Source organism: Lissotriton helveticus, chromosome 9 (assembly GCF_964261635.1).
Source record: "Lissotriton helveticus chromosome 9, aLisHel1.1, whole genome shotgun sequence".
Taxonomy (NCBI): Eukaryota; Metazoa; Chordata; class Amphibia; order Caudata; family Salamandridae; genus Lissotriton; species Lissotriton helveticus.
In genome coordinates this window covers 645506893-645527347 of record NC_136070.1, presented here as the reverse complement: position 1 = coordinate 645527347, position 20455 = coordinate 645506893, and the positions used below count along the sequence as shown (strand labels likewise).

Sequence of the window (20455 nt, the reverse complement as noted above, 5' to 3'; positions counted from 1 at the left end):
CTATCGCTAATGGGCTGCAGGAGGGAGCGGAATACAAATTCGATGCTCCCTATAGATGTAAGTGGGGGGGTTTTGTTCGATGTATTAGCCTCTAGATCCTTATTAGTAACAGCTATAGTGGGGCTTTGAGCCTTAGGAGGTGGAATAGTAGGCACGATCTCATCAACCTTCCCCGGTAGGAGTGAGTTAGTGTGTTTCTTGCCAAAATCAAGATGAGATAGTTTAGGTTTCCCCCATCCCCCTATTGATTTCCTAGTACGTTTACTAGGCGGAGGCCTATGCACCTCCACCACAACATTTGGTTTTGGCTTACTCTTCTTAGCTATTTGCATAGGAGCAGTTTGGGTTACCAGGTTAACCGAGGTAACGGATAATATTGGGGGAATTGGGTCTGCATGCTTTCCAGGCACCCTCCCTGAGGTGCAGGGAATTTCCCTAAGTAAAAGGGGAAAGTTCTCAAGGGTCAGGGGATTTGGGCTGTTAGGGGGCGTACCTTCCTCTTGGGAGATAGGGTAGGGGATAATCTCAGTCAGGGATCTGTTTTTCATGGATTCTATGGAGCGCCTACGCTCCGCCCTACGTTTCTCTAGTGAGCTTTCTTTACCCGCCTCTCCCTTGGCAGATTTGAAATAATTGTCCAAAGTCCCTGTACTAGAGGCCCCCTCCCTTGATGGAGTTTCACGTGGTGATGGCGAGGGCATTACTTTATTCGTATTGGAGACTGGGATTATGGGAATGGGCCCAGCCCGGCCTCTATCGGCCCCGGACGGCCACAGACGGTCCCGCCCTTGTCCCGGGCTTCTCCCGGCGCCCTCCCGCGCAGCGGGGCTGTTACCTCCTCTTTGTAAGTTTGCAAAATACACCGAGGGGGCGGGGCCGGCAGGGAGAGGAGCCCAGCTGGAATCGGGCGCGCGGGCACTCCTGGTCCGTGGAGTCCTCCGCTCTACCCTCGCAGCCCTGCCGGTCTACTGGTGTACAGGTGATGCCCCTTAGAGTTAGCAGCCGCTGAAAACCGCAAAGCGGGACCCGCGGAGCGGGTCCGGCGAGGCGTGGCGGCTCACAGCAGGCTGGGTCCGAGGTAGAGAGTGGTGAACGCGGCGTTAGAGCAGGGAATCCGCTCTAGCATATCAGATGTCACTCTATGCAGCGCTCTCGAGGCTGGTCTGGATAACACGGGAGCAATGTTGTCCGGCCGCCCATTCTCCGACACAGAAAACTTGATCAGCCTGTGGTCCGTCCAGAGCACAGGCAAAGTTTCTACATCAGCAATCGGAGCTGATGAAAACACTTGATTGAGGGTATGCCCTCTCTCATGCGTAGGACCAGACACATATGGGGCGAGACCCAGTGGAGATGTTATGTCCAACAATTTAATAGTATCCGGGTCGCCTGTCACATCGAGATGGAAGTTGAAGTCGCCAGCCACTACGCAATGCTGAGTGGTCAACGCCAACTCGGAAATGGCTATCTGCAGATCCTCCAGGAAGGAGCCCATGGGGCCTGGCGCCCTATAGACCAGCAGCACCTTAAGTGCTTGGGCCGGGGACAGTCTGAGCGTGACGGCAATGGATTCCGAACTCCCAATGGGATTCGGAGGGAGAACCGAACAGGAGACATTCTTCCTCACCACCACCGCCACTCCGCCGCCCCTACCCTTCTCTCTGTCCTGCCGGAAGATGTTATAAGCCGGAGGAATAGCAGAGAAAATATCCGGATTCGACGCTTCTCCCAGCCAAGTTTCGGTAAGGAGAAGACACAAAGGGTTTTCCCTCACAAGAAGATCAAATAAATGCAGAGCGTGACAGCCCAGCGACCTCGTATTCAGCAACAAGCAGAGGTGCTTAACCCGAGCCTCTGAAGGTCTATGCACATTGACCGGTGTCCAAGTGGGCGACCAGCCACAGACCGGTCAGCGCCGCTTGCCATTAAAGCGCCCAGGAAAGACCGAGCGACAAGAGCAGGAGTCGGTCTGCATGGCACGCAACGTCGCCGAGGTGTAGGTGATCATCCTCCCTCCTCGACCGGCCGGGCCGCAGTCCACCGCCGCCCCGGCGCCTCCGGAACGCTGACGGGCGCAGACGGGCAGGACTCCGGCACGACTCAGGCTAAGCGAGGGCGTCCACCTGCACGTACCGCTGCGCGTAGGGGAGCGACTTTAAATAGGCTCTCCAGTGAGCCCTTGGCGCGCGAGTCCGCTCAAAGATGGCGGCCGCCGCCGAATACCAAGCCCCAAACAAAGATGGCGCCTGAAATGGGAACCCAAGACCCGGACCCACCAAAGTAGTGGTGCTTTGGAGGCACAGAGGTGCCCTTTTTACATGCAGTAAGGGGAGCGGGGCGTAAGCTGGAGGCAGCAAGTTTAAAACAGGGGTAAGTTAAACACAAAAGTAAGCCAAAAAGAAAACGAAGGAACGGTTAAAATTTACACAGCGCTAGTCCAGCACGCTTGCAGCAGTGTGGTAGGTGGTAGAGACCCCCGCCACACAAAGGACCGCCTTAAATAGGCTCTCCAGTGAGCCCTTGGCGCGCGAGTCCGCTCAAAGATGGCGGCCGCCGCCGAATACCAAGCCCCAAACAAAGATGGCGCCCGAAATGGGAACCCAAGACCCGGACCCACCAAAGTAGTGGTGCTTTGGAGGCACAGAGGTGCCCTTTTTACATGCAGTAAGGGGAGCGGGGCGTAAGCTGGAGGCAGCAAGTTTAAAACAGGGGTAAGTTAAACACAAAAGTAAGCCAAAAAGAAAACGAAGGAACGGTTAAAATTTACACAGCGCTAGTCCAGCGCGCTTGCAGCAGTGTGGTAGGTGGTAAATGCCAATTGCGGCCTTCACCAAGAAGGCTGCAGACCATCTTACTAGCTTGCGGCTACTGGGGTCTTCTTGGCATAATTGACTCTATCAGTCTGTATGTGAGTTTGGCTGTCTGTGTAAGGGCCTGTGCATTTGCCGGTGTACAGACTTTTGTTATTGTTCGAGCCTCCTGCCATGATTAAATGTGTTTGCCTGTTTGTTTTTTATTGCGTCTGTTCTATGTTTTTCACAGTTTGATTCGGTGTATGTGACAGAGTGGACAGCTCGCCTATGTGCATGTTCATCTGTTTACACTTCTTTTTTCTGAGTCGCTGCGAGTTTGTCCCCACTGACTTAAAGTATAATGTTCTGTCATTATAGCTGTAATATTTGTGTGTGCGGTACAAAAGGGGGTGGTGATGGACGGAGCATCTGAACCAAACACTCACACCCAGTGAACAGATCTGGGTTTAATCCATCACCGTTCTTTAGCCCACTCCGCCACCCCAGTTCAGACATGACCATATGCAAATCAGTCTGACCCTATGCCTCATGGGAACAGCCCAGTCCGAACTGCCAAGCCATGCCTTCCCTGGACCGGAAACAAGCTTCCTAGGACCGGTTTCTGGCATTACAGCCGTCTTCAGCCAGGCTTGGCAGTTCGGGCTGGACTGTTTCCATGAGGCACAGGGTCAGACTGATTTGCATATGGCCATGTCTGAACTGGGGTGGCGGAGTGGGCTAAAGAATGGTGATTGATTAAACCCAGATCTGTTGACTGGGTGTGAGTGTTTGATTGGTTCAGATGCTCCGTCCATCACCACCCCCTTTTGTACCATATTTTGTGTGCGCCAGTTTTGTGCTTGTCAGCCACTTAAGTTTCTCCTGTGCATCTGCTAGTGTGTTACATAATATCCTGTGCCTCTGTCTCTGCGTCAGTATGTAAGAGTGTCTGCTCTATGGTGCAGCTGTGGCAGGTCTCCTCGTCGGTGTGTCTGAGATTTGTAGACCTATTTGCCTACCATATGTTTTCGTATCTAAATGGTGTGTGTGTATTTATGTGTGTTTATTACTGTCTGGCGTTTTGTTTGAGTCGAGTGTAACTTGAGTGTGATCATTGTGTAGGTTTTGTCAGGCCTCACATTTGTCTTTTTATTGGTCTGACTTGACAGCGCAGCTGTAGCCAGACATTTATGTGAACATCACTAGAAAGGAGCTTTGTCTCCGCCCATATTTTGGGAGACAGGAGTTCATGTTTTGATTGGGCCGATGTTGTGTGCTCCCATTAACCCCTTACATGCTCATGACGAGCTGAGCTCGTCATGACTTGCGCCGCTCGCATGCTCATGACGAGCTCAGCTCGTCCTGTAACGCGGTAAATCGAAAAAAGCCGCACAGCGCAAAAATGACCTCAGCACGCATGTGGTTAAAAAAAAAAGTGCGTGCCCTCTACGCAGCTGTGATCATTTTGTGTGTGTGTCCAGCAGGCTGAGCTTTAACATTCAGGGGCACACACATGACAGTGTAATGCTGTAAACGTGCCTTTGATAACTAAGGAATTCATGGTGTTTGTGTTTCTCTGGTAGCAGCCCAGATGGGAGGAGGCCAGTCATTTACCTACATGGATTTTTAGGTCTGGCTTGACGGTGCAACTATCACCTGAATTTTAACCTACCCCAATATTATTCTACAGTTTTTTGCTTTCACATAAATGCATATTCATCCCCATGCTATTTACTTCTAATGCTTCACATGATTACCATACACCATTTCTTTAAAAGCTGGCCTATTGGCGTTGCCAATGCTTGTTTGTTTTGTGTTTGGGCCTACTTCCACATTTCTCATTCATTTGTGTGTATTGTGTATCGATAAAGGTATTGGGTGTTTATATTTGCATGTTTTTTTTCAATGTCAGTGAGTGCCATTCTCCAAGTGTTTTACTTTGTTTGTGTGTGTTTGTCTGTCTGTGAGCCTGGCTGCTGATTAACCAGCGGTTTTCTTTGTGTGGCCCGTTATTTTTGAGTTCCTTTCTATTTTTACCACTACAAGTTTGCATTTCTATGCGTCTACTCCCACGTGTCTGTGCTGGGAATGCCGGTTTCTAGATATCTCTTTTTGAGCCTTGTGTGTGTTGAACCCCCTCCTCCACGTGTGTGTGTGTTTTGTGGGCATTTGTAATGCACGTGAATTGGAGTGGTGAACTGGGGTGGTCGGACACGCAGAGCTGTAAGCCCCGCTCCTCTTCCTTGCCCCCATCAGAGGCAGACTTCCTGCTGCAGCCAGGGTTTCCTCCAGCAGTCCCTCCCTGGATCCAGACAGCCTGTCGCTCCCCCTCATTCTGCTGACTCAGGCATGTGGGTGTGCAGCTTGCACACTCGAAGCCATTGTGTCGTGTCCAGGCTGGCGCTGCGTCCTTCCCCTCCCCCCGCCACCAGCCAGGCCTCAGGCCTGTCTCTGTACAGTGCCGAGGCAGCTAAGCATTGAAGAAAGCATCATTAAATAAGCCACATTAATGAATGTCCCCGCTGACGCACCGTGGCCTTCACAAGGTACCTAAAGGCACGGTGGGCAATCAAAGGCCCAAAGGCCTGAGGGGATCGCAAGTGTCAGTGGACTCTGTGATCTTGCTTTCTTAGGGGGGGGGGGTGCAGGTGTTTCCCATCTCGACAAGGATAGAACTAGTCTGCTTCACCTTCTTAACTTTTCAGTTGAGGCTCTCCACCATTTCATTTTCTGCACAATATCCCTTTTTCCCTTACTTCTTGCTTTCTTGTTCCGCAAACCTATCACAAGGATTATGTATCTCAAAAAAACAAGCAGAAAAAGAAAAAAAAACAGCTATATATTCGGATGCTTTTGATATGGGGTAACTCACAGGAAAGTGAATGTCATCTGTGTTGTCAAAAATGCTTCGTAAAGATTTACATTTTTTTATAAATACCTTAAGCAATTTACCAGACAATGCCTAACAAAAATATACACAGGGAGCATACATGTCTACATTTTATAGTTAGAAAGTAGATTAAAACAAAATTAAAAAAATAGGGGATTGTATTTTCCCCATTAACATATATTACGGAACAGGTAATTTCAGACAGGAGACCGGTGAAAATAAAACCGTTTTTGGCTTCACAAATCGTGAGTCTCCTGCTTGAATCAGACCTGTTGGCATTTATGTAGGCGATATCTTCGGAACTGCCTCAAGCGATACCACGTTGACGCTTCTAGAAAACACAAAAAAATAAGGCCTAAAATACCTTTTGTGATATTTCACGACATGCATATCCCAATAAAGTACTGGCAGGACTCTAATTAAACGATATTTGTAAAGTCCTGAACTACATTAAAAACATTGTTCAAGATGTACGTCAAAAGAAACTTCAAGTTAGTCTTCATAAGGTAACTGCAAAGTTCTAAAGGTATATCTTCCCTTCTAAATCCTCTGGAAATCTATATTTCTTAAGAAATTATGATCTATTTCCCAGCACCTGAAGCCTTAATCAAGCGAGTTTTGTGCTATAGAAATTCCAAATTCAGCCTCTCCACCCCATGAAGTACACTCTCCGTTGTGTCGGTCTTCACTCCCAATCGTGGTTCAGTGTCCCGCCACCCAACTTAAACATAGTTATGTGCTGTGTCTGATTCTTTCATTTTCTTTCTGCCCTTTTTTTTCTCCAGATTTCAAGCACAGGATCACTGTGCAGGCCTCCCCGGGTCTGGACCAGAGGAAGAAAGTTCTAGAGAATGGTTCCGGAGGATCTCCGACGTTCCCACGCTTCAGAGCCATACAGTGTACGACTGGGGCACATGTCGGGAGGGGGTCAGGGAGTCTCTCTCACAACAGTAACTAATATAGATGGATCTCCCACTGTTCCTCACTTAGTGCCTTCCTCACAGTCCATTAATTATTACTTCCTATTTTTCACTATTCTACTTGATAGGGACCTTATTTCTCTTATTTTTACCCCTACAGTAACACTGTTAGAGCTGCCATTCCCAGTAGAGACCAAAGAGTGAAAGGACACAGAATATGAGCGCCATTGTAAACCAACTCATTTGTCGTGCTTAAGATTTACATCACAGGCAACATGGGGAGAATGTGCTGGCATGCAAAATTTAATGGCCCATGTTCTAAATTCTGCCTATTTTATTAGTGCCATGTCAATATCCTGCTCCGCCAAGTGCCTAGAAATAATTTATGAAGTGTGCTAAAAAGAACGCCTACTTGGAGAGAGATGAGTTGTTGCAGGTTACATGCATTAATGTTGTATTTCTGCTGGTGGCCTACAATGCATCAGTTTTGTGGAGTTCCTAAGTAACTGAGACTAAATAAAAGCAATGTAACAGGTGGGGGTCTCTGACTATCAGGTTAGTTGGATCCTAGTATAGTGGAAAGTAGGTGTTCGCCTAGGACAGAAATCACCTTCTTTGCTGGTACTGTCTCCAGCCTACCTCCCTGCTTTTAATTTCTGGATCCCGATCAGATTCATGCTCTCCCATCATTTTTTATGCTCACTAGCCACATCTTTCTCACCCTTTCTACTCAATGAACAGTGGACCCCAGCGAGACCAGCCAGACTTGGGGGCGCAAGACTGCCCGTCGACAGCAGGAAAGCAACCGCAATGGTGAGAAGAAATCTGGCTGGACCTGGGGGCCCAGCTCCCCTAAACCATGGGACTCCTATACCTCGGATGGAAGGTACGATCACCACCTCACCCTGGTGTAACCACATAGTTCTTTGTCACAGACGGTGCACAATGTTTCGAGCCCCAATGTTCATGTTGTAATTGTGGGTGATTTGAATTGAAATTCGATAGTGACTCCATAATACTTTCTTATCTAAACGTGCAGGGCAGGCAATATGGTGATGCGTGTAATAAAGTGATGCGCTTCTGAATTCTGGGGGCAAAATGGTGGACGTAGAGAAAGAAGAACACACTTTGGTAAAGCCATTCGGTGTGAGGTTGGCCATCTCCTTTTTGGCTTTCAGTGCTTGTTTTGTTGAGGTTTTTGCAAAAAAGTATGTTGCGGAAGCTTCTGGGCCCCCTTCAATCTATAAAAAAAAATATTGGCTAAAAGCAGGAGTATTTATTTGGTCTCCAAAAGCTCATATTTCTTTAGCAGTCCCTGGCATTTATGGTACTGATTGGTGTGAGGCTGTGCAGTCACGAGTGATGTTATCCATTTGCTCAAGTGCCCCACTTGCCCTATCCTGTCTGCTGTAGCAAGTAGAATCAAAATGTGAATGACACAATAACGGAGCCATGAATGTATGGCTGGCTGAAGGCCCCTATAAGTATATGATGCATATAATTTTAGTAAAATCAAGAAGTCTTGGCTAACGCCTGACCCAAAAAAAATCTAACCTAGAGCTCTTGCTTCTTGTCTGGCAGGAGGCGATCCAGACTCGAGGAAACCACCTGGTACATTGGGCCGGAACAGCCTGAAACACTCACAGTGCCCAAAGGGGAGGATGTGAACGGTAATTATAGGGAAACATGGTGGCTATGTGAAATGTGATTCCTGCGTAGTTTAACTTGTTGAGTCTATGCACCCCCTTGTTACTGTCACCAGTTTTCTCCTCTTGGTGGTGGTAGTGTTTTTAGCAGCAGCAAGTGTGTAAAATATGATTCAAATGCTATTGGGACTTAAATAGATCTCACATTAGTCTACCTGGAACGAATTGTAATATAAACAGAAAACCTCTTTTCAGCTTATTAAATGGACGTATCCTTATTTTCTAACATCGTGGAGATTCTTGATTGGAAAAAAGTTACCCATTGTGTTCTATGAATCTCTAATGGTCCTCTTTGGACGCGTGGTGCTCTTAAATTCAGCGCTATAGCTTAAGCTGTGCCCTTTTCTCAATAGTTGTGCCACTTTTATGTGACAGACTGTTATTAGTAGTGGTTAGGATTCAGTGACTACTTCCTCAAGGTTGCTCGGGAAGCTAGGCCATAGCAGAAACAACACACTCTTAAGTGGGTACAGGCCATGCTAGGAATAAGAACAGCCACTGAGCCAGTTTACCTCTTAGAGGCTGGCTTTAGCCATGCCCAGAGTCGGCCATGTTAGGGGAGTTGTGGTGGCCATATCCTTGAACTACCCAAACGGGACATACACATACATTACAGTGAAAGGGCACATGTCTTCTGTGGGAGCAAGTCACACCCAAGATCCCACTCTTTATAACTGAGGGCTTTTAAGGTTGGGAAGGGAGTGGGCCGTATGGGTTGGCTTTTTGCAGTGTCTGATGGAAATATCAGAGCCTCTCATTATGTTTTGCAATATGCCAGTGTTCTGAGTGGACAAGTTGGTTATACCTTGACCTCGTCACTAGAAAAGAGAGAGTTCTCCAACCCCACGGCCACGGCCACCAAAAATACCATAACCACTTCTCAGGAACTCTGCTGCTCCCTGGCAAACTTCTTTCACTACAAGATTTCCACCATCTACAAAAACTTCAAACCCCAACCCACCACCGCTGACACCCTCGCCTCCTCGCTCCCACTGATGCCATCCCCTAACCGGTCTCAGATCACCTGCTCACCACCTGGAAACATCTCACAGCACAGAACACCACAGCTATCATGAACTCTGTCCTCTCAGAAGCACCCACAGACCCCTGTCGCCACCACATCTTCGACCTTAGAAGTAAGATAAGCAGCAGCGAGCTCACCGCCATCTTCAGCTCATCCATAACCATGGCCTCGTTCCCTGAAGTATGGAAACACACCGAAGTCAAACCTCTTCTAAAGAAACCTTCCGCCAACCCCAGCGATGTCCAGAACTGCTGCCTCATGTCGCTGCCCCCCTTTCCTGCCTAGATACTTGAAGAGGCCATCAACCACCAACTCACGCAACACCTGGAGATGAACAGCCTGCTGGACCCCTCCCAATCTGGATTCCACACCAACCACAGCACCAAGACCACCCTAATCGCTGCCACTAACGACATCAGAGCACTCCTCAGTCAGGGAGAAACAACTACCCTGATCCTCCTCGACCTCTGAGCAGCATTCAACACTGTATCACACACCCTTATCAAGAGAATACATCTCATCAGAATCCAAGGAAACACTCTCAAGTGGATCTCCTCCTTCCTCACCAGAAGAACCAAGAGAATCTGCATACCTCCTCTCACCTCGGAATCCAAGGACAACATCTGCTCCGTCCCTTAGCTCCACACTTTTCAACATCTATATGACCCCCTTTTCCAACATCGTCAGATACCATGGAATGAACATCATTTACTAAACAGACAACACCCAGCTGATCCTCTCACTTTCAGAAGACACTACCACCACGAAGGCCAGTTTCCACATGTGCATGACGGGCATCGCCGAATGGATGAAAAACAACTGCCTAAAACTCAATCCAGGCAAAAAGGAAGTGCTGACCTTTGGGAATCACACCTCCCTTTGGAATGACTCTTGGTGGCCTACAGAACTTGGACTAGCACCCACCCCGGCAGACCATTCTCACAACCTTGGCATCATCCCGGACAACAAGTTCACCATGAAAAACCAGATCAACGCGGCTTCTTCCGCCTACTTTATAATGGTTTGCATGCTCCGTAAGATCTTCAAATGGCTCCCTGCAACACCAGATGAACCGTCACTCAAGCCCTAGTCGCCAGCCGACTGGACTACCGCAACACACTCTATGCAGGAACCACCACACACCTCCTGAAAAGGCTGCAGACCCTACAGAATTCAGCTGCCAGGCTTATCCTAGACCTCCCTAAACTGACCCACTTAACCCCCACCTCAGAAAACTCCACTGGCTCCCTATTCAGAAGCGATGCCAAGTCAAGATGCTGATCCACACCCACAAAGCCCTTCACAATTAAGGACCTGCATACATCAACCACTGCCTGAACTTCACCAACCCTGCAGATCCCTGCGCTCTCCCTTGTACACATCCCCTGCATCTGTTGGAGCAACAATGGAGAACGCGCCTTCTCCTACCTTGCAGCGAAATCCTGGAACGGCCTTCTTCTTTACCTGTGGCCCTTCTCCTCTTTTCTGGCTGTTCGACTAACCTGGCAGCTATGCTCTCAGCGTCTGGATACCCTTGCGGGTGATTAGCTAGCTCTATAAATCTGGTTTGATTGATTGATTGAGAAAAGAACAATGAAACCACATGACTGAGGAACATAGTCTTCAGACACTGCAACACGACTCACTTTTTAGAAAAATAAATTAGTGTTCGAGACATATGGGCTGCAGATGGTACATTTATGAATAGATCGCCATCTGGTGTTGGGCTCGGATGATTGCACTTGTTTTTCTCTTGGAGAAGTCTTTGTGGTCACGGGCCCGATGACGCCTCCTTTGGGTGCTAGTGCGCATGGGCATCGGCTCCATCCTTAGATTGTTTTTTTCCGCCATCGGGTTCGGATGAGGATCGAAGCGCTCCGGATCGACTTCGAGAAAAGAGTTATATTTCGGCGCGTATTCCCTTTCCAATTCGACGGTATTGTTATCGAGCGTGAGTACATTTCCATTTCGACGCGCTTCGACGTCCACAACAACATTTCCAACTTCTACGTTGACGAGACCGGGAGGCCTATCTCGACGTAGTCCAGCCCGGAGTCCATGGAAAGGACTCCATTCAAAAAATTTCCAACGTGTGGTGCTAAGTTCCCACACAAGGACCTACACGAGGTGTGCAACCTCTGTTTATCACCTGAACACGAATCCAGGGACTGTGAAGCCTGCGCGGCATTCTCCTCTAAGTCGACGATTAGAAACCGTCGAGCCCGAAGACACGAGGCGTCGAGAATGCAGTATGAGGCAATCCCGGAGCTGTTCGAGGCCCAGCACCCCGAAGAGGAAGAAGAAAATGAGGACGAGTCCGGGTCGGAAGCGGACGAGTCTGACGTCGAAGAAATCGACGTATCAAACCGTGAGTGACGAGGTCCCTTTACCAAAAAACCGACCCCGATCGGTGTCGACCCCGCCTTCGAGCCCGGTCAGACAACCGAAAAAAGTTCCCGACGCCCTGCCTTCGGGCTCGGCAACGAAACCAAAACCGAAACACTCGGCCTCCCACCATGTTGGATCCGAGAAGCGGTCCACCTCGACATCGACACCGAAGCTCCATACCAAGGAAAGCTCGAAATCGAAGCATTCCATGTCGAAACCGAAACAGGCTTCGACGTCGAAGACTCCCTCGACACCGAAAATATCGGATTCGAACAAACTTTCGGTGCCGAAAACACAAATTGAAAGTCAGAAGCAAAAGCACCTTTCGGAACCAAAAACTTCGGTACCGACACAGGAGCATCAAACAGATCCAAAACAAAAGACTTTGTTTATTGATCCGCAAACTGGCAAGGTGGTGACAAAACTACCTAAAAAGAGAAAGAATGAACAGTTGGACGACAAAGCTCCTCCTCCTAAGAAGAGAACAATGGGGACAAATACAACTCCCCTTTCTCCACAACCTAGAGACACACCCTCTTCTCCTCTTCCTCACACACCGCCAGCTATTCCTTTTACATCACGCCCATCTACACCTCAAACAGATGTAGAAAGTGACACAGGGGAAGGGGAGCTTCCTAGGGATGATGACAACACTGTCCCAGAAGCAGACCCATGGGAAGATTATTGATGTAGTGTCAGATAATGATAACGACCCTGAACTATATCCCTCAAAACCTTCACCACCTGATGATAATACAGGTTTTGCACAGTTAATTAATCGGGCACAAAATACCACAAGGTAGATTTACATGCGGAACCTCAAATAGAGGATTTCCTTTTAGAAACACTACCTGCTGCACAAAGAACATCAGGAACACTACCAATGCTTAAGGGTCTCCTCAATCACACATCAGAAATATTCAAAGACCCTGTGAGGGCTAGAGTACTAAACCCAAGAATTGATAAAAAATATAAGGCAGCCCCAAAGGACCCAATTTTTATCAAGGAACAAATACCTCTAGACTCGCTAGTAGTCACAAACGCTCGTAAAAGAGCAAACTCATTAACTACAGGAGAAGCTCCTCCTCCTGACAAGGAGTCCAAGTTAATAGATGCCTCTGGCAAAAGAGTAGCATCCCAAGCGGCAAACAGCTGGCGCATAGCTAATACGCAAGCGCTACTTGCACGTTATGATAGAGCTCATTATGATGAGTTAGAAAAACTCATTACACATCTCCCTAAAGAACATCAAAAAAAGGCAGATGAACTCATACAAGAAGGGAAGATAATAACGAACACTTCCATTAAGTGCGCCTTAGACGCAGCAGACACTGCAGCAAGATCCATAAACACTAGTATTATGTTAAGAAGACATGCATGGCTCAGAGTCTCAGGGTTCAAACAAGAGGTGCAAACACCCTTATTGAACCAGATAAGATCCCTTTGTTGCCTCAGCAGCATCTCCATCCCTTGCTTCAACACACAAACAAACCCTTGGGACTCTGCCTTCTGTTTCACAGGGAGATTGCAAAATGAGTCCCGGACTTCAGTGGTGTAGACCCTCCACGCATGAGTGGGAAGCATGCTCTGAAAAAGGGGTTCCAGCTCACCTTGTGCTCACCGTGTATTATTGGCTTTTCACAGAGAGACTATATGAAGAGAGTAGATATCGTGTGACGCACAGTGGCACTCTGAGTCGGCAGACCTGGGTGAGGGAAGTGTGGGACGGTATTTCTGATGATGATTCCAGCTTTCCTTTGATAAGTCTCTGAGAGCCGCAAGCAGGGACTTAGGAGCCTTTTTTTGTGTGTGTAGAGTTTTATATTGCGCAAACTAGACCTGAAGATGTCTGGTATCGGAGCGCTTTACATGGGCATCAGTTTTGTTACACAAGGACACATTCATTGATAGGCACGGGGAGATTAAGTGATTTGCCCAGAATCACAGGATGTTGAGTGTCTTTGTTGAGACTCGAACCTGGTTCCCCAGCTTCGAGGTCGATCGCTCTAGCCATAAGGCTACATCCTCTCCCCTTTTGATCGAGTGTTTTGACATAATCCAGAGGGCCCTTCTCAGCACTCTCTTTATTCACTGTGCCTGAAAGACTAACAGTAATGTCTATTGTCAGTTGAAGTTTGTGAAGTGCCCTGGTTAGACGTCGGTGTAAGAGACCAGAGAGAGCAGAGATGGATATTGTCACGCTGCCCACTCTCTCACCACCTTCCCTCCAGAGCCACACAGCATCAGAAGAAAAACAGGGTCTGATTCACAAAGATATAGAGCTATAGTAGCATTTAAAATCCAATACAGAACTTGGAATGGTGGGGCTTTGCCCACTTATGGGGCTATGTCTGCAGTTGAAAGTCTGCCACTTGGGCAAAATTGTGCCTGTTTGTAATTCTGCTCACAAGGGCTATTTGTTGTTTGAGGTAGGAGGTGTGACCTTACAGCTGCAGCTGCCAACTTTGGAACTGGGGAACCAGTTTCGAGTACCGGTGCCCGCCCTCCATCCCCTGACTTCGGACAAATCGCATCATCTCCTTGTGCCTTAAAAAAAAAAATCTTCTCTGGTATAATGTAATCTGATGCTCCTGTAAAGCGCTTTGACTCCCTTGCTTCAAGTTCGTTACCTGTAAAAGAAGATGAACACTCTCCAACTAGTAAGTAATTTGCACCCTGAAAGCTGTGAGAGGTTTGAACTTGCAAAGGGCAGAAGTAAATCGGTGTCTCATTTGAGAAAGGGTGGGAACACTCCCAAAATATGTGGGTGTGTAGAGGAAGAGTATCCCACTTTCTATTTAAAACCATATCCGCATTTAGTCTTATATTTATGCCTATTTAGCCACACAAATAGATTGATTAAAAACACAATACAATGGTAAATTCATTCTCCTTCCAAAAGTGATTGTAAAATATGTGTTCATAAATTCCTTCAAGTATCAATAATCCAAAAGCAAAGATAGCAATAATATTGCCAATGAATCTTTCTTTCCAGAATTGTAGTTAGTCTGGACTCATTCCTCTTGCATGCTGGCCCCAGTTTGACAATTAGCAGAAGAGTGTAGACTACCAGATCCCATGTATAAATCAACACTACTTTAAATTTGGTGTGCAAGTGAATCCGTGTGTTCAATTGTCTTTACATACAGATTCAAATATAAGACAGACATGGAAAGTAATGCAATACTCAGATGAAAAAAAGATTGTGACTCTCCCGCTGATATTAAGTGTCTCACCAGTCAAGGAACTGCAACAGGTTTTGTGAGTAGGCCTGGGTGAAATGTAAACTATTCCAGCATAATGTCCATAATTTCATGTTTCAATTGTTGCATGAAATTCCCGAAATTGCGCCACTTCATGTAATTATGCGCCATTTGTCAGTTGTAATTTTGAGATATATTTCACTCCGAAATGTGTCCTTTCATCAATTTTTATTGCAAGGGTGCATTGACGCAAAAAAATGTGCAAAAGTGCTGCAAGTGGCAGTTAATAAAGTAAGCACTTGCAGCACTTTTGTGTTTTTGCATTTTTTTTGCGTGAAATGCACCCATGCATCAAAAATTGAGCAAGGACACATTTCGGAGTAAAATATATCTCAAAATGACAACTTTTCATTTTGGGTTATTGTTCTGACTTTTTCACATAATTATGTGGAAACAAATAATACAGACTTAGCACACTCATTTTTAAGAGGTTTGCCCTCATATTGTATTAAAAAAGGAATCATTAAAAGGCTGAAATAAGTATACACACCACTGGTTTCCAGGGCAAAACTGTGGAACACCTTTACCCAGAGGTTGAAGTGGGAAGGATCTATTGGGAACAATGTCCTCAAGCTCTTTTAATTTTAGTCCAAAACAGTTTTCATACTTTTAATTAAAACAACTGTTCCTCTGTTAATGCTAATGTTCGTTTGCCTCTGCCTGAAAGGAATGGATATAGTCTTCCGTAAGCTGAAGTGACAAAGGCACAGACAGTTAAAGAAGAAACAAGCCTTTTCTCTAGGGTACCTGCTACCTGAAAGAAATTTAAATATGGGCAATACGTTAATCAACAAATCTAAAGGCTGCTTAAAGGACCTTATGGGCTTTAAGCAGGGCCACTGCAATTGTGTGGCAAGAGAGGTGCAAATTATGCAGCAGCGTTAACTAACTAATGTGGCAAAAAACTACAATTTATGCAGCACATTTTGTGATAGGTTCCTAAGGGTTCTGCACTGAGTCCCTTCTTATTTAACCTTTGTGCTTCCAATAGCAGACGTGGTGGACGGCTGCGGACTTACACTTTTCTTGTATGCCGATGACACCCAAATCATTTTTTCACTGTCTTCCCATCAGAAACACCATGCTGAGACAATTATGTATGATCTTCAGTGGATTGCCGCATGAATGGATGGCAATCTGCTTAAACTGAACGGTGACAAAAGTTTTGATCATGGTTAGAAATCCAAAACTGTGGGGCCCGGTGCACTGGCCGGCATCCTTAGGCTCGGTCCCCACTCTCTCTCTCCCCAAAAGTGAAAAGCCTGGGCTTCTGGCTAGATGAATACCTGTCCAGGCATCCTAAAGCAGCCATAGTAGCATCATTTTGCTTTGCAGTCATGAAATGGGTGAGGAAAATTAGTTGGATTATTCCTCACTTAGCAACGAGAGCATTAATTCGGGCCCTGATTCTTTCGAGATTTGATTATGGAAATGTTTTGTACCTGGGCGCGGATAAGGCGGCTAGCTGTACAAAACTCCGTGGCCGGGCTTCTTGTTCACTCCTCAAGTAGGACTGGGGCATCACCAATCCTTTGTGAGTTACACTAGCTACCCATTGGAAAAAGACTACAATTCAAAGCCCTCTGCTTCATGTTCAAATCTTAGGCAGGGCTTGGCCCGAAATTTATACAAGAGCTGTTTTCTCTGTATGTTCCTTTCCGAGGCTTAACCTTTTCGACGCTGATGATGGAACCGCTCCGTCATCAGCTGCGGTGGCGCTGTGCTGATGACGGAGCGGTTCCGTCATGGCCCGCCGAACGCGCCTGCGTGGCGCTGATTTTGCGCCTGCGGGACACGTTCTATTGAGCGGGCGGGGCCATGATGGAACCGCTCCGTCATCAGCACAGCTCACCCGAGGCTGGTGACGGAGCTGTTCTGTCACCAGCGTGTGAGTGCTGCGCGGCCCCCCGCCCCCTTAGCGCTGCGGCGGAATAGCTGCCGCAGCGAAGGTGTTAAGATCTGCCAACCAGGGACGATACTGTGTACCTAGAATACACCGGGTGCGTTCGTGCGGAGGTTCTTTTGCTTTATCTAGGTCCAGAATTGAGGAATGCCTTGCCTCAGTGTGTGAGGAATTGCACCTCACTAATGCAGTTCCACAAACTCTTAAAAACATTGCTCTTTTATTGGTAATGTTTTCAGAAGCGCCTTGTGGTGCTTAGCGCTGGGAAACCCGATGGGTAGCTGCACGCTTTACAAATGGCAAATAATAATAATAGTGTCCGTTTATTATTTTGTCATTTCTACATGTGTGTACTGTGTGGACAAAGGTTTCACCTTGTTGATACTAGTTTAACACCCAAATACAGCAATATGCAACTGAAAGAGGACTAGTCAACCTTTGCACAGTGCGTTCTGCTGCATGGGAACAAGTGTTGCTGAATTTTAATAACTTGTGATATGTGTGAGCTCGAATATTTTTTGTTAGAATGTGCAAATTGTGCAGCAGACGATCGAATGTTACAAATGTTGTCAAATCTACAGTTATGCAAAAAACACTGCAGCTGCAGAATCGCATAATTACAGTAGCCCTGCCTTTAAGTGATTGCATCGTTTGATGCATCAAGAATTGTTCTTTTGAGCAGTATCATAAAGGTATTCCCTGTTTTGAAAGTCATCCTTTTAATGGAGCCCTTCAAAAGAGGTTTGAACTAGGTATAATTGTATGCCACCCAAAATATAACTTTTGAAAGCACTGTAAGCACTTAAACAATTTTTATGTTTGCACTACTTAAAGCAGCCTATCTTGTACAGCATTGCCTTTCTTATACTGTGTGTTTTAAATTTTTAAAACTAAAGACTTACATATTCACAGTGCTTTCTGTCACAGGCTGGGGCCACATAGCACTATAAATACACATATGACTATTTCCCTGTGCACCAACCAGGATTTTGATCAGTGACTCTCCAGTTAAATCTGTAGACATCTGAAGTGATTGCATTAACCAATTGAGCTTCCTACCAGAACAATGCGTTTTCCAAAGATTAGTTAAGCTTCCATTTATTTTTCACTTAAGGTGTGCATTTTATTTTATATGCAGTTATCTGTAGGTGAAAGACCAATAAAAGAGTTACTGAATATGTTGTCATAAATATATATATATATATATATATATATGTAATATTTTGTGCGCTCTCTCTTCAAGACATGTTTACAGTTATTGTACTACAGCCAGCCCACAGGCTTATCATTTGTTTGCTTCAATGTTGCTTTCATATCCTTTATTCCCGTTTGTTTTGGCTTGCATGCATCATGCCTCTTCTTGTGTTTTGCCCTCCCCCAGAGCATGGACAGGTTTGTGTTCATCCACTGCTCCCATTTTCGGAGCTACTTTTTTAATTATGTATAAACACTCCATAAGAGTGCTTGTGTTTTCACTTGCTCCTTTTCCCTCCCACCCGCCCTCTATTCGTGTTGCTTTTTCCCCCCTCTGCCTCTCATCCCCGTTGCTTCTTTTCTTTCCACCCCCCATGACCCAGCCTGTTTCTATTTTACCACAGCACCTCCTGTTCAGCTGTTTTTTAGGTCTTACCTGAGCCAGCGCATGCGCTGCTCTGCGAGACATTTAGTTAGGGCTTTTAAAAGTGTTGCCACACGGCCTAGCGCTTGCGTTCACGTCCGCGTGCACGCGCGCAGTCACCAGCTTTCAGCGCCCTGGCTTTCCTTTATGGCGTTCCTTTGCCGCGCGCACCACTTACAGGCTCACCTCCTGCTCCCCCTCCCGCCACAGAGCGCGTCTCGCGGCTGTGCCTCTTGGTTTTTTTGTTTTTTTTTACAGTTACGAGCCGTCATGGCTCATTAAGTGCTTTTGTGCGCACCACTGCCGATACGCCATGACTGCCCAGACTAATTGAAGTCAAAGCCCTCATGAATAAAAACATTTGGAACTGATGCGTTTGCTGCCTTATCACAGCCATTTGAAACATCACCTTTGCCCCTGAACTGCCAAACATATTTTAAACTAGAGGCTCGAGAGTGCACTCGCTATTTGGTATGCATTTTTTTTAATTTTAAATACATGGCTTCAGCGATCCAGTAAAGCCAACACCCCTTAAACAAATACCTTCTGCAGGTTCCTGACCTGCCCACTCTACACATTAAAGCCATTGTGTCTGATATCAAACCCCAGCGAGATCTCTGAATTTTAATTCCGCAAAACATGGTGCTGTAAAGAAATGCCAGGGAAGTAAAATGTTCGCTTTTAATAGAGCATTTCTCACAAACACAAATAATATTTTGGCAAAACATCATTAAAATAGGTGTCACTCTTAAGAAATAATTCTTCGTAAACGGCTTACAAACATAACAAGCAATAACAAAGCCGTTGGGTCGGTCTTTAATGTGCAAACCCATGCGAGGCAGCATGTTTGTATGTCAGCGTTAGAATGTGGCAGCATATTAAAGCAAGACCTATTGGGTTTCCCAAGTGAGACCTGGATCCTAATCATTAAAAGCTGCTGCAGTTGGTGAAAACCCGCAGTTCTCCGTAAACTTCCCAAGACCAGGTGGAACTCTGCAATGTCGGCACAGCCTATCACATGGTTACTACCCGCCAGACGGTATTTGGATGTGTAATACCCGTATAAATGTGGCCGGACTCTCGTCTCTACTGATATGTGAAGCATTTTACTATTACAGTCCCCCCCTTAAAATGGTGGCATGAAAGAGAGAAATGTGCCCAAATCAACCAGCCGGAGTAGTGCATTGACCCAAATCTGTCCATTTGACAGATTATGTAGTGAGCAGAAAAGAAAACACTACTTGACTCAAGCAATTAAAGCCTTGGCACCTGACACACTATCCTGCAGGGACAGAAACACAGAAGCTTCCATATGCACTTCTCAGGGTCTGACATGTTGCATATGAGCACCTTTATCATGAAAGCCCCCCTGTGCACCTGTGAATGAGTGTGTGCGTTTGTCTTTGTGGTATGTGCATCTGCGGGTAGGTAACGTTTTTGGATGGATACTCGGTGTCTGGAGGTACCCCAAATGAAATCTCTAATCCTTCTCTCAAAGACCTACATGAAATGTAAAACTATCTACTGTGAAGAAAGAAATGCTCTACCGCAGCCTCCTACTCAACTGTAATTTAGTTTCGTGGGTAGATGGACATTAGTCGAAGAACATATTCACACCACCACACACACTCATTGTGGCACACATACAGTCACTCTGGCTCCCACAATCAGAAGAGCGCACACCCATATACAAACTAACACAATCACACTTACTCTATCTTACTCCATCTTCCTCGCATACCTACAGGACCACACATACAATACATGCACAAACACACACTCGTGCAGCCAGTCAATCACGCTTATGTATGCTATGCTCTTCTTCAAATACACAGGCATACATGCACACAGAAGTACCTTTAAAGTCGCAAAACCAACTCTTGCTCCCCCTCACACCTACATATGTACTTACTCTTTCCTCACACACAAGCTTGTACAAACTCACACAAAT

General features: G+C 46.4%; 1 protein-coding gene across 1 annotated transcript in view; it reads left to right on the top strand.

The window, feature by feature from the left end:
• The window catches only part of MAP3K11 (mitogen-activated protein kinase kinase kinase 11), a 209246-nt gene that overhangs the window by 168964 nt on the left and 19827 nt on the right, over nt 1-20455 (top strand). The window contains exons 6-8 of the mRNA XM_078660733.1: nt 6468-6581; nt 7344-7488; nt 8184-8272. Of these exons, the coding sequence (XP_078516859.1) occupies nt 6468-6581; nt 7344-7488; nt 8184-8272 (348 nt within the window). The remainder of the gene's footprint in view (nt 1-6467; nt 6582-7343; nt 7489-8183; nt 8273-20455) is intronic.